General features: G+C 36.7%; 1 protein-coding gene and 1 long non-coding RNA gene across 3 annotated transcripts in view; both read left to right on the plus strand.

The window, feature by feature from the left end:
• LOC146527379 (uncharacterized) overlaps positions 1-15,708 on the plus strand; it is a 76,953-nt gene that overhangs the window by 43,136 nt on the left and 18,109 nt on the right. The gene's annotated exons all lie outside the window — the stretch shown is intronic.
• The window catches only part of Best2 (bestrophin 2), a 49,770-nt gene that overhangs the window by 15,953 nt on the left and 18,109 nt on the right, over positions 1-15,708 (plus strand). The window contains exon 3 of one of the 2 annotated variants that reach the window (XM_085206068.1): positions 8,229-8,400. In XM_085206068.1, coding sequence (XP_085062194.1) covers positions 8,229-8,400 — 172 coding nt within the window. Of the gene's footprint in view, positions 1-8,228; positions 8,401-11,686; positions 11,802-15,708 lie in introns of those variants that run through there. The other variant, XM_085206069.1, reaches the window with a different exon arrangement.

The raw sequence follows: 15,708 nt of genomic DNA on the forward strand, positions 1-15,708 counted from the left end.
GGCCGGAGGTCGTCCTTTCTATTCTGTGTATTTTTTGTTGAAAAAAATATATTATAATGCCGAAATTGTAAGTACACGAGAGTGGTGGTTTTAATTAATGCTTTTTTATCCGATTGCGCGACGTAAAGGACGTTAATGTAATCAGTCAACGTTCCTATGTAGAGAACAAAGTAATTAACCGATTTTGATGGTTCTTACGCCAATTGATTGGTTTTAACTTTGCAGTTACCCGAGACAATGACAATAATAAAAATGCACCACAGGCACTACCAGACGCCATTATGTCAAAATGAAAAAAAAAAAAAAACTTCAAAAGGAAACCTAGTTAAAGCACTCCGTCTTCCAATTTTGCCCAATACTCGAGATATTTGTAAGTACACGATAGTTTTGGGTTCAATTCAGCTTAGGATCATCTTAGTAACGGACGGATCCTCTAAGTAAAATTCGTTGATTATTATTGAACGCTAAATAAATTTTCATGCTTATATACAGTTAAAGACTTTATAACGCGACGGTCGTGGGTCCGATTCCAATCGGAGAACTTATTATCTATCTATATATATAAAATCGAAAGGTCACTCACTCATCACGAAATCTCAGAAACTACAAGTGCTAGGAATCCCAAATTTTGCATAGAAGTTACTAATAGGACCTAGGTGCTCGCTAAGATGGGAATTTGCAATATTCGACTTCTAAGGGGGTGTTTTTGGGGTTGAAAGTTTGTATGAAACTTCGTTACTACAAATGCTAGGAGTCTCAAATTTTGCATAGACGTTAGTCACTAGGACGTAGCCATGGAGACAGAAATTAATAATAACATAGTTGACGCGGGTGAAACCGCGATCGGGCCGCTAGTATTTAATAAATTTCATTTCTCTGGTAGAAGACCTGCGGCGTTGAGTTCCACCACTAAATAGGCTACATCTAGAAAATTTTGCGGAAAGTGGGGACGGAGTATCTTAATACTAGCTTGCTTTTGACTATCTGACTATACTGGAAAAAAATCGTGAAATTGCTTTATATACAGTTATATAAAAAAAATATACTTCTGCATACCCTGTTATTATGCGAGGTACAGCGCGTAAAAATGTTTGTAATGTAACTGCTACTTTACAATAATCTGTATTGGAAGACATGGATTAAGTAGCGCAACCTAGCACCGCACTTTGTTTTATCAGAGCCGATAAAACCATTTAAACATGTCTCGATTTTCTTAACATCGGCGTTGAGTTATGCCACCCAATTATATCGCATATGGGCGCAAGAGAATGGAGAATGGAATCATTTACACTTTCATGTATTAAAAACCAAATCCATAACTAATATTATCTATCTATCTAATATTAGGAGTATAAATTGTTTGTTTGGTAGAAGGCGCTAATCTCAGAAACCACTGGATCAAGTTGAACACTCGATCCACGTTAGTAACGGTGTAGATGTATATATACGAGTATACTCGTATGTATAGATGTGGCCAGTCGTAGCGCGTTGTGGCACGCAACAAGTTGTGGGTTCAATTCCTACTCGAGGAAATTGAGTATAGGTATTGCTATTTCCGCGCTCCGGTCACGAGGTAATGCGCCTCCAGAATTCAGCAGATAGTGGGGAATGGATGTGTCTTTATGGAAACAGCGTGTTTTAACACTATCTTTCTAGTTTCCCTCTGCCCACCCTGCGGGATACACTTTGAAGCTAAAAAAAATCATAAATTTCATGTCATAAATAATAAAAACTTTTCTCACAGTTATTGCAAGGACGAGGTGTTGTGGCTATATTGAGACAATGAAAATTATATATATTTTATTGAATTAGCTGATTCTTGTTTTATTTAATAATATTTTAAAGTCTTCGCATAAAGGTGATAATGATTACAAACGTATTAAGAACGTCGTGGCGCAGCGGCACAGCATGTAACTGTAGCGTGTGTGTGTGTGTACGCGATGGTTGTGGGTTCGATTTCCACTCGAGGACTCGAACAAAGCGATTTGAGCCCCCCATTACACAATGTCTCGAAAATGCAGTGCAGTTGTCACTGCACAATTTTCTGTATATTAACACTGTGATCCTTTTGCCTACTCTGCAATGTGCGGGTTACAGCGTGACACGAATTGTACATCAAATTCGATTTCTTCGATATTATTTTATTGTATCGAACTGTCACGATTAAAGTTTTACGTAGTTTTATATTATACCGCAAGAACATAAAATCAAAAAAATATAATTTTCCTGCAGTACTTAGTACTAGCAAGGGGAACTTAGTGTCAAAACGCTCCTTCCGCTCCTTTCCGACGAGCTTTCGAGACATTGTGTGCTGACTGTACAGTGATCAAAGCGACAAAACGAAAATAATTATAATGATCCCAAGTGGGGATTGCTAATCGAAATAGTCATATGCTTTAAGCAATTTTTGTCCAGACGATAACCGAACCCACAATTGAAGTGACACTGTGCAACTGCGTCACAATTCAGGAAAAATATTCTTAAAAAAGTATATAACTAAGACAGATAAATATGAGTTCTATTTTAAACTTGAACTTTAACAATTTTCAACGATCAAGGGCAAATGATTGAAAAATAAGGTTTACTTTTATTTAAAACGCGTATACAGGGTGAGTGTACGTTAGTTGTGCGGACGTGAGATACACTAGGCTGCTAGTGACAGTCGGACATAGAGTTAGACAGAGAGAAGGACGGACAGGTGCCGTCATCATGGCGCAGCTTCACAGCATCTGGCTGTGGACGCGACGGTTGTAAGCTTCATTTTTACTAGGGGGGGATCTGGTTACAAGACAAGCTTAGTTCTAAGCTAAGTTTCATGGTGAAGAGCGTCGAATTCAGTTTCTTCAGTGTTTTTATAATTTAATATAGTTATTTACAATATTTACAATTATATAAATAAATTAAATTCCTATGTTGCCTAAGATAAAGGAAAGTTTATGCGATCATATCACATACGGAACAGCCTGTATATCCTGTATATAGGTAATATATATAAATAAAATGAATTTCCGCATAGTGTTTGGAAATGTTCTCTTTCAAGTAATCTTTTGTTCTCGGAACCGGTCCACTTGCTCGAGTTGTGTGACGCGACGCCTTTGTGGCTTCAACTTCGCCTTATCTCGTGTCACTGTTACATTGATGTTAAAAAATTAATTTGATTTCTAGAGTTGGAGCGGCGTTTAGTTCCGCCTCGCAGCACGCCATTTTACCACGCTACGCCACGGATTGTTATGAACCTTAATTCTGGGGTCCATCTTCCAACCCTACTGTATGAAGAGAAAATTATAAGTCTGAACAAAAGTGTTGTGTGTTGTTGAAGTGAGGACCGAGACTTTAGAGATGACATATATAAAATTTTTGTTGGCCTCTGACACCTATACTTGAAAGTATAGGTGTCAGAGGCCAACAACTTAAATTTTTTCAAAGCTATTTGACAGATCGGACGCAAATGGTCAAAATAGGTAACCACGTAAGTGATGAACTTCGTATACAATATGGGGTGCCCCAAGGGAGTATTCTTGGGCCAACCTTGTTTCTAATTTTCATAAATGACCTTTGCAATCTTAGTATACCAAATTCAAAAATCGTTACGTATGCAGACGACACTGCAATAACTTTTTATGAAGATTCCTGGTCGGAAATCCAAACAGTGGCTCAAACTGGTATAACACTCGTCCTTAATTGGCTACGCTCTCACACACTTACCCTGAATACTGACAAAACTAAATTTATCACTTTTTCTTCCAAACTAACCTCCCAACCCAAAAATCCTATTACCCTAATAGCCCACTCATGCATCACACAATTTGGACATAATTGCCAGTGCTCACAAATAGCTTCAGTAAACAATATAAAGTACTTGGGTATTATTTTGGACAAGACATTAAATTTTAAAGCTCACGTGGAAGCCCTAACTGGCAGAATACGAAAATTAATTTTTATTTTTAGGACACTTCGATACGTTGCGAATCAATTTATTATACGCAATGTCTATTATGCACTCGGTCGATCTGTAGTGTCTTATTGCATATCTTGTTGGGGAGGGGCCTCTAAAACAGTGATGATCCCACTCGAAGTTGCACACAGAGCCATCCTGAAAGTAGCCACCTTTCGACCGATCCTTTATTCGACTACGCAACTTTATAAGGATTGCAATGTTCTTAGCGTCAGGCAATTATTTGTGTTGGATACAATCGTACGTCAACACAAAATCACCCCCTACGTTAAAATAACTAAGCGACGTAAAGATAATGTTTGTCCTCTCCCTGTTATACGTTACTCTTTTTCTAAAAAATTTTTCTTCTATCTGGGCCCTTTCTTATACAATAAAATTAATACAAGTACTTCCATGTATAATTTATCTATCCATAAATGTAAAGCAACTGTCCGTTCATTCTTACAAGAGAAAACATATGAAGAAACAGAATTATTGCTACAAACTTTATTATAAACTATATTATAAAAATCTTATACTACATGCATAATACATACATATTCATATACATATCTTACATATAACACAAATACACATAAACACACACAGACACATACACACACACACGCACACACATCTTATATACTCACCAAAATATTTATAATATTAAAGAGATAATTAGGTTAAAATATAATATGTACTTTAAGACTTGTAATTCGTATAAAGGAACACTTCATTTAGTACCCCCCGTGGGACACGGCACTGTTACTCTTTTCTACGGGTTACCTTGTAACCTATGTAAGAGGACAGTACCTTAACCAATTATTGTATCTAATAAGTGTTTAAATAAAGATTATTATTATTATTATTATTATAAAATAAACAACAAAGTAATTCTATAAAGGTTCCATTTTTCTCAATTTTCAACCAGCTCCGTATCCCTAAAAAGAAATCATATTTTTTCATAAATTATGATTTGATTTAACTTAATTTTTGTATTTTTTCATAATAGGTAATAGATAACGTCACATGCATCGTTGCGTCCGTCTGTTTGTAGGAGTAAATTTCACAAACAAAAATAAAAACATATTTTTTATAGGTACACTTCACACGACCAAATTGAATTTCGTGTTAAAAATATAAAAAATATTTATTAGCTATATTTGGATTCGAAGAAACGCGTTAATTCTTTAACACTTTTCTATTTTTGGTCTTCGAAGGAAGGACGCGACGCTAGGTGTTTTGGTAGAATTAAAAGATATTAAAAATCTCTGAGGCCAGTTTTGGCGCAGGGTTGGATTCTCACTCGAGGAAATGAAATATTTAATATTTTCATTACCTCGATTTTCCAACGATTCAAAGTGCAACGTAGAGTTGCGCCACTCAACAAGCAATGCCTCCAGAAGTCGATGGAAAGTGGGGAACCCAAAAGTCATAATAGGAACGGAGAGTCTTAGTGGCAGTAGCGGCACACCGTCTTACGGCAGGGTTCGTGATTCGAATCTCTGTAGGGGAATTAATTATTTTCATTTCCTTTTTGATACTTTTTCTATAAACATTAAGTTCTGCCACTCAACACGTGTCTTGAAAATTGGTTGAAAAATGGGTAACAGAGTGCCTTAACACTAGGCTCCCTAAGTCTGCACTGCTATACGAGTACAGCGTAGAGCTAAAAAAATGCACGTAAAATAGTAATGGAGATGCTGTTGTGTTTTTGTTAATATATATTTAATGAATTATCTTCGTAATATAATGCGTAAATGTATAAAATATTATGTATTTCAATTAATGAACGTATTGTCAGTAAATTGTTCACCTGTCTGTCGATCCGTCTGTCAAGATCGTTTACCTATCAAGCTGAAATTAATATTAAATGTCCAGGTCTATAGTCTCTTGGAGCACAGAAAACAAATACTTCAAATCTAAAGATACAAGCGTCTAGCCTTCGTTTTTGTCATATATTAGTTTATGAAATTCGCCGTATAATTAAAACTTATTGGGTACCCGTTGACCTAAAATAAAAAAAATACCGTCCGCCCACGTACGAGTCCGGCAACTTTCGTATCAGCGGGTAGTACAAGATAATCTGATACGCACACACAGATCTGGTGTAAGGTGAGGAATTCGATTCGTACTTGACCGATTTTTTTAAAGTAAATCAAGACTTAGCGTTCTGCTTCTCCTTTCTTCAGTTGTTGAATTGAAAACATTCCCACATATAACAAAATGAAGTTATAACCATCGCGATCCACATGGAGTTTAAAAACCCATGTAAAATAATTATTTAGTGCTGCAAAATGCATCGCTCTTGTTTATATTATACCCGCGACGTGTTACTAACGATTATGGATTGATTGCCATAAAACTGATATTAGTTTAGAATTTATTGTACCTTTTAGATACGTAATATAGTAACAAGACAAAGCGCGGCGTTAATTTCCGTAAGATTGGACGAAACTTGGGGAACTGAGTGTCTTAACACTAGATTCACTTGTTCACTTGACTACCCTGCTGTATGCGGCAGAGCGTGAAGAAAGGATACGCGAGTGATGCGTGCGTGATAAAGATTATACACATATTTCCGTTATTTTATATAGAAATTGTGAGGCTATTCAGTGTTGAGGTGCAGTAAACATCGTCTGAAAAAAAAAAAATTAAAAAAAAAAATTTGGCGATAAAAGACTTACGGAGTGTCTTAACACTAACCAAGTTCCCTCAACTTACCCTTATCTGCTATATTTCTCAACTTAGCATTGTGACGGAACCCATCACCGTTGTTTGTCTGAGTTCACCAAGAAAATACATGTGTATAATAATAATATGTAGTGAAGTGAGGTGAACTTTAAATATATTCCTTCCTCATGAAAATGGAACCTACAACCATCATTCGACCAAACGTACAACTGCGTCACGAGTCACTAGTGATATTGATTCAGTGCCTATTAAGGGCCAGCTCTAGTTTTAATTCTATTATAGTTGTTCAGTGATTTTAGCTTCCGATATGTAGAATAGTGTGAAATACAAATAGTAGGGTAGGCAGAGAGAGCCAGTAGTGCTAGTGCTTAGCCACTCCGACATTGCGTTAGTGGCGGAGCTGAATACCGCGCTTTGTCTTGTTACTACTCCGAAGAAATCAAAATATTAATACATTTTTACGTTAATTGATTGCATAATTGAAGAAGCCAATACTCCGCTAAACAAGTACCCGTATTGATAGGTCTTTGAGAAATAAAATGATTTGCCACAGTCAATTTTAATTCATATTTATTATCTTTTCATTGTTTATTTTTTGAGTACGTAGTGCCCGCGTTGAGTCTCGTCTTCTCTTAATGAGTTCAGCATTATGAATAGATTTTTATAAAGGAGAGCTACGATTGCCACGCTTCATACAAAAAAAATCATTATTGAGTTCTGTTCCTGAGAAAAACTAAAAGAAAAACTACTTAAGAAACTAAGGAAAAGATAGACAGAAGGACAATAAATTGATTTTATTAGAGTTCGGATTGATCATTAAAATTTTACTTCCTAAACGTGAAAAATACGTGATCGTATAAAAAAACTATATAATACAGCCATAACTCGCGCGAATTAAGTAAGTACATGTAAAGGTGGGGGTTGACAGCTCTATGGGGCTCTATGGGGAATCAAATACGAACTTAGTTTTTAATAACTATATTATAGTTAATTATTTTTTATTATTCTACAGTTTTGTTTGTTTATTTTTATTTTGTTATAAAGATTTTAAATCTTTTTTTGTAGTTATTTTGTTTCTTAACTATTGAGCTTTTGAAATTATCACAGCTTTCTCTATCCTCAAGAGTATCATTTCAGCTTCCCGCATGTTCCGGCTACGCGGAGAGAGTTAGCTTAAAGACGCCCCGCTCCCAACTTTAAGCTGAATTCTAGAGGCAGTGTTGAATGGTAGAGCTCAACGCCGCGCTTTGCCTTGATACCAGAGCGAAGAAATGACAATACTAAATATTTCATTTCCCCTTTTATTTCTTACTATATTCACATAATTTTTATGACCTATACACTTCAACTGCTGCTTTGCTTCCTTGCTGAAATAGCCAAATAACCAAGAATTGCGTAATATAAGAATACAAAAATATTAAAAGGGATCTAATGTAACCTATAGCATTTCCGATATATGAACAATCTGAATCATTTTTTTAATTCGGGCCATCACTTCCTGACAAGCAAACAAACTCTTCCGCCTATTAGTTAATATTTAGTATTTATATTTAGTGAGATTTATGCGTACTTTTTACTAATCTTAAATATTTCTTTTCAGAATATTCGAAAGAGTACGCCAATATTTCGGGGCACAAAGCGAGTCTATACCAATGTCGTTCGTGCTGGGATTCTACGTGAGCCTGGTGGTGAAGAGGTGGTGGGAGCAGTACAAGTTGCTGCCGTGGCCGGACACATTGGCTCTGTTCATCTCTGCAGGGATACCAGGAGCGGTTAGTAAAGTATAGTAAAAGAGCAATACAAATATTATATTGAACTGATAACATCAACACGCAGTGTCTCATATTCGAGTGGAAAGTGAAGCTGGCGGAAATCAACGCCGCAAATCATCATAATTCCTCGCACCCACAATCGTGCTGTTTACAATACTCGAGACAGAGTTATAATTTGCGAATGTTTAAACGTACAGGAGGCAGTGTCCCAATAAATTATGTAAATCTTCATTCCTTTCAAAGTAATCCGTCAACATGCTTCAAGAATAAAACAAAATAATTCACCTTGCCTTTTAACTTTTCATTTCGTAACCATAAAATAATTATTCAGTCATATGTAGGTAAGACCGGTACAGGCTATAATTTAACAGTTTCTCGTAAACTTCACTTTTTATGTTAATATTTCTTTAATAAGTCATTGCGTAAGGAGTACGAGACGTACTCGCACCTACTGTCCATGATTGTGGCGTGATACATTGTTACTAGATAAAATACTGCTATATTCTGCATAGCAGGGTAGGCAGACGAAACTTGGGAACCTGGTGTCAAGATACTCCGTTCCAGATTCAGACACTTTTATCTCCCATTTTCCGCGGATTCTTGAGACACTGCATGTTGAGTGGCGGAACTCAACGCCGCACTCTGCCTCGTTGTCAGACCACAGCTGTCGCGTTTATAGTCGCACTTTTGTGCTCTTGCGCCATGATAGCCCTATCATATTAAAATTTAAGTAGGTAATACCGTCGTTTCGTTGCGTTTGTTTGTTATCGATATATTGTGGTGGGTTCAATCCCTTACACGGGGGAATTAATTATTTTCTTAACTTAACCACGTTATGAAGATAAATGCGGCGTTCATTTCCGCCACTTAATACGCATTCCCATTGAGCGTCAAGTGGAGAACCCCACGAACGCCACGACGAGACGTGATGACCTTGCTATTATAAATTTTGACCTTCGACTTTTTTTCTTAATACATATATTTTATACCTGCATCAATAATCGAAAACGCGTTCTTTTTAATTATGTTTATGTAGAAATGTTAGTTTAAAACACTCTGTATATATATATATATATATATATATATATATGATAAATAGATCCATTCAATTGCTATATATTATTAACTAAACAGCTATTAACCAGCCTTGCGAATCTTGCTCATTGTTATTTTATAATATTTATAGCTTACGTTGGGTAATACATACATACATACATACATATGTACATTACATTGGGTGAAGCGAAATTTTATCAGTATGCTGTCGCGACGTTCATGTTCCTATTTTCCGTACTATACCATAGCCAGGTTATGAAAATAGTTATAGAACTATCACATAATTTCTAGAACGCATTTAAAAGAGGATTTTGGTAGCATCAGTTCCAATTTCCAAGTACCAGGCATGAGACGAATCTCTGAGCTGCAACGCGATGAATAGGGTGTTCACGCTGTATCCCGCAAATGGCCAGTCAAAGAGGACTTAGGGACATGGCGTGTTGAGTAGAGGAGCTCAACATCGTTCTTTCTCGTAATATTAGAGCGAGTGAAATAGTTAACTATCATTACTCAATATTCGTTTGAATGGGATTCGAACCCAAAACCGTCGCGCTTGCAGGTAGATGCTGTTCCTCTGCGCTACAAGTCACAACTTTGCATCTATCTAATATATTGCATGTATATATTGCATGTATATATTGCATGTATATGTTACCGTAGGATTTGCTAAACGCGAAATTGTAATCTATCGATAATTGGTAATCCTACATTGTCAAGAGTAACCTAACCGAACCTGCACTTAAATATCCGTATACCTGCGGAAGTGTTAGTACATATATACCGGACAAGCGCGAGTCGACTTCACCTACCGGTGGTTCCGTACAAAAATTGGAGGTCTGTAGCTTATTCTGAAATTTAAACTTAGCCTAGCCAAAGCCCTTTCATCTGATACCTTACTTGCAACTAGCGGCTATTGTTTTTTAAGATTTAACCACAAATGTATAGTTTTCAGATCTTTCCCGTCATCGAGCAGGGTAGGCAGAAGGAACCTAATCCAGAATTTGTCTTTATTGCACGAAACGAGGGATACGGCAAGGCTTATTAAGTCCGCGCGTTTTGGTATCTAATATCACTCACGTGAAAACGGTAATGATAATGTGAAATAGTTTTTTTTTAAAATTAGATGCAAATTTAAAATGATGCCGGTACAACAATTCGTAGCCAATAGAATATTATAACAACCTACACATTGTCTGTAAAAGGCGGGTGTTCGAATATGCAAAGATTTACGTTGATAGGCAGTAGGTAGCCACTAAAAACGTTTACATTAGACTAGACTAGCGACCCGTCCCGGCGCGGCGGCCCGCTAGTAATCCACAATTACTTATTTACTAATCTTAATAAACTTCATGTTCTGATAACATTATGAAATTCAATTAAACAATAACTAGGTGCTGTAACAGTTTATATAGGATACCTTTTTCTTAGACACGGTGTAGGCGACAAAACTGGGACTGTACTATATCAAATACGTATAGTACATAAATATGTGTTCATTGAATTGTAGGTAAGAAGAATTCTTTCCATGTCTTTTTGTAACGCTTTAAAATGATTTATTAATAAGTTTAGCAGTACACGCGCGACCTTCAAACATTATGAAAAACTGACGTTTAAGTATAGTTAGGTAATATCTGAGGTAGTAGTATTGGTGGAGAACAGCATCTGACTGTAATCGCAATGGTTCTGGGATCCCACTTAGTAACTCGTAAAACTCGTATAACATACGAACATACGAGTACATCACTATCTAAATCCATCCCGGGCTACAACTTTTATATATTTTGTATAATTTGATTAAGCTGTCACAACTCACAAGTTACATTACAATATATTACAATGCTATAACAAACTAAATAGAAGGTTAAAACTTTTATAAGTCCATTTAGTCTTAGACTAACGAAATCAACTTTAAGTAAGAGCAATTCTTTTAGTAAATAATACATCTAATACGTTTTTATAGTATCCAATATCATCAAGGTTCATTATATTACGTTGAATGTATCGTTTAACAATGTAATAACAAGTAACTTTGAAACCGCAAGGGATGCAGGTTCGATTTTCACTCGCTCTGCTAATAAGTACGAGCGCAGCGTTGAGTTCCGCCACGGAGTGTCCCCCCTGCCCACAATTAGGGTACAGGTGCTGCTGATAGCCGGCAGGTGTTATAACAGAGAAAGTCTTAGTATCGTATTGTATTTATATGTGTAACAAACTCGCACATAGGCATAAGTAGCGGAAGAACGCAAAGCGAATTTTAAATAGTGTTATGTAATTTCATGAAGAAGCCGATTTTAGGTGGTGTCTGTCTGTACGCCTCCGGACCGTGACCGGGAAGCATCGACAAGGTAATATATAGATAAATAGGCTTTAATTATAATATAAGTATAGGCTCCATAGCTGACAGAGCACCGAGTGCCGATCTAACACATAGCGTGTTACATTATATACTCGTATGCTAACAGTACTTGTATGTATAGAATGCCGAACGTGGCAAATATTGGCGAGCCTTGCGTGTTGTAAACACTTCTAGTGATCAAAACTAACAACTCTCTCTGCCTTTAAGAATCAATTATGTCAATGTATTTAATTAATCTGAGCAGAGACTTAAGGCACGAATGTTTTGTTTTATTACGTGCCTTCGGTCCGTGTCGCTATATAATTTCTCAGCCTAACCTTGACCGGAATACAAAAAACGAAGTTACATTGCATTTTGCTTATCAACTAATATCGACGCCGTCGCGGCGTAGTCGCACAGCGTGACAGTATTAACGTGACGGCTGCGGGTTCGATTCCTAATTGGGGGAATTAATTATTAAATACTGGAACAGAGTGCGGCATGTTGTATACCTACAGCGTGAATTAAAAAACGCCTGAAACGACTTTTAATTCCAAAGAGATTTGTAGAAAGGCATGCAATTGCAAGTATACAAAAAATACACATTCAGGAAGTCTAAATTGATGTAAAATTCTAATAATAATACGTTATATACGTTATATTTAAGAATGTAAAATTGATTAACTAATTTAATACGTTAAACAAATATACATGTCAAATTCACAACACGCTGCCGCACTTTCAACTATGAACGCGATGGCTATGGTAACTCATAACCTCACTTTGGTACACTTTGGTAACAGGCATGCAATGCAATGTCTCGACGATAGTGCGGTGCGTCGAGAATGTAGTGTCTGTACACTAATTTCCCTCGCCACGAGTACCGCAACAGATTCTCAAGCGTATAAAAGTAATTTTCAAATAACTGCGAAATGTCAGCAAACCACATTTTCCCATCACTCTCAAAGTGGGACAATAAACAATAACTTGTGAACATTTTAATAGTACGTAGTGTTCGTTGTAAGCACTGCAAGGTGTAAGTTTGATGCCAAATTTACAGCGTTTGATGATGTGAATGGTGTTCCCATTCGGGGGAATTAAATATTTAATATTTTCATATTCTCGCTCTGGTAAGGAGGCAGAGCGCGGCGTGCGCCCTCCGCCACTCAATGGGCAATGCTTCGAGAATCCGATGGAAGTGTCCTATGGGACCGAGTGCCTTTACACTAGGTTCCCAGATACTCTGCCTACCCTGCTGTGTGCGAGATTGGGAGTCAAGCTAAAAACAATTCCGCTTATTATTATAATAATATTGTACCCTCCCATAACCGTTTTGTTTCTTTTTATTACTTCCCATACTCCCCTTCCTAAAACTGAGTACTCTTTTAGGACATTAGGACTCCCCCCCCCCCTCCCCCTTCGACTAATTCTTGGTGGAAATACAAGTTGGTATGCAATATACGCTTGCGAGTTCAACATAGTCCTTAATGGGCCCGCTTCGCTCCCTGTGGAAACTGAACATTATAAAGAATTTATTTATGTGTGACCTACAATTGTATATGTGATTAGTATTGTTCCCCCCGAAAGAGAATCGAACCCGTGACGCTTATAATAAGCCTCAGTCGCACTACACTACGACGGCCTAATACCCACAGCATCGTATATTAGAATGTAATTCTTAGAATTATATTAATCGTATATATTTTTAAATATTTTTTGCGTTTAAACTATTTTAAAACTAATTTAGTTTATACAACAATACGATTACCTTTTTCCTTGTGAACATTGTACCTACTTACTGTGCAGTGTACTGTGTACTGTGCATTTAATAAAGACAATCTTAACTAAGATTTAATTTCTGATTATATATATATTCAAGGGTAAATGCAGAATCTCGAAATGCAGAAACGCATTAACATTGCTATTTTAATAAGTATCATAATATTACTAGAGACTCAAACGCAGCATCGTTTGCTCAAATTTATTTTTATACTAGTGGGCCCGTGCGGGGCTACGCCCGCTTGAAATAAAAATATTAATAAAGAAATTGAAAACTAAAGATTCGGTCAATATATAAAATCACTGTTACGACAATTAGCAAAATTGTCGAACTAAATACTTTAAATTGACATAACTTTTTTATTTATGAACCGATTGTAATAAAATAAACCCTATATGTTTTCGGAAGCTTTCCATAATCCAATAGTAAAACCGCATCGATTCCTCAAGTGGGGATCGAACCCACAACCAGTCTCGTTACAGTCATACAGACACACAGAGGAAAAGAAGATGCTGAATGGTCTCAATTATACCATCGAAATGTAACACGCTTTTGTTATTTATTAAGTGTTACATTTCTTATTAGAGTTAATTATTTTTTTTTTAAATAATAAAGCTTATTGTTAAAAAAAGACTTGTTTCTTCAATTTTTCAAATAATATTGATACTATTTGAACATATATTTGTAGATAGAAGGCTCATAGATAGAATAGATAGATAGAGACGTCGGCGGTTCATATGTACTCGTGTAGGTAATTTACCGATTTAGTTTGACAAATTCCATAATTGGGGCTTACCACCCAGCTCATAATATCGGTGAATGGACGTCGTGACCCAATAAGATTGCGACCGAGTATTAACATTGTGGATTCGATTCCCACTCGATACAAGATGGGCGAGATATGAAGAAAGGAGTGCCTTGACACCTTCCATCGATCCTGTTAAACAGCATTTGGTATATATAAAATTGAAATTAAGTAGTTTGCACAGTTTAGGAATCCCAAGAATTACATATATGGTTTTCATATTTTTCGTTAAAAATTTCAGTAAAATTGACAAGCATCTGAGTACAAGTCCGACGGTTGTAGGTTCAATCACTACGTTGCGGAATTAAAAAAAACCTAGAATAGAGTGTCTTAGCACTAGATTTTTTTCTGCATACCCTGCTATCTACTATATGCGAGATACAGGGTAAAGTTAAAAAAATATATAAAATATCATTTATTATACTTAGCTATAAAACTTACCTTTTATATATGAAAATGAACGAGGATGATCACGATAATGAAGACTTTGCTGACTTCAGATTTTTCTTTGATTATAAAGCGCTTAGTCTATGAGGATTTAAACTAAAGAACAATAAATAATAATAATATATTTTTTTAATTAAGACATTAGTCCACTTGTTAGTAATAGTTAAAACTTACCCTATGTTAATACACATTTATTGTAAAAAAAAAAACATACACATACAACTGACTTCCGTTGAGACTCCTACACCATTGACTATAGCTAGTAGCAGGAGCATTAAGATTTACCCAGCTACTAAGCAATGAGGAGTCCCATCGGTCAGCCAACGTGCTCAGGATGGTGTTCGATGCTCCAAACATCAACGACGCGCGGCAGATCGAACAACACCCTGAAAGCGTTATTATATTGGACGCGCATTGCACCGTATGTCCGCACAGACCGCACAGACCACACAGACCGCACAGACCGCACGTGTAGAATATTTGACAGGTTTAACTGAGAGCCCCCTAGATGAACACTAGTTACTGTCCATTGACTCCTTAGGTCTTTCACCTAAAAAACCATGACCTCACTTTTAGATGCATTATATCTAAGCACATGTGGTGAAGCAACTTAGTCAAAGCACCGATCGACGGGCTCAGCAGCACCTATCGTCTGCATAGCTGATGTTGTTGATGCACGTCCCTCCTACATGACATCCTATGTAGGTGCTGCTGAGCCCCTCGATCAGCTTGTTAACATAAAAGTTAAAAAGCTTGGATGAGGACAATTCCCCCTGCCTCACTCCACATTCCAAACTGTAATCATTCGACTGCTTCCCAGCCCATTTGACACATTTCCTTTGGTTGTCAACGCCGCGTTATGCCTGTGTGTGTTGTGTTGTGTGT

This window comes from Heliconius melpomene, chromosome 21 (assembly GCF_056956725.1).
Source record: "Heliconius melpomene rosina isolate 202511_hmr_F chromosome 21, ASM5695672v1, whole genome shotgun sequence".
Taxonomy (NCBI): Eukaryota; Metazoa; Arthropoda; class Insecta; order Lepidoptera; family Nymphalidae; genus Heliconius; species Heliconius melpomene.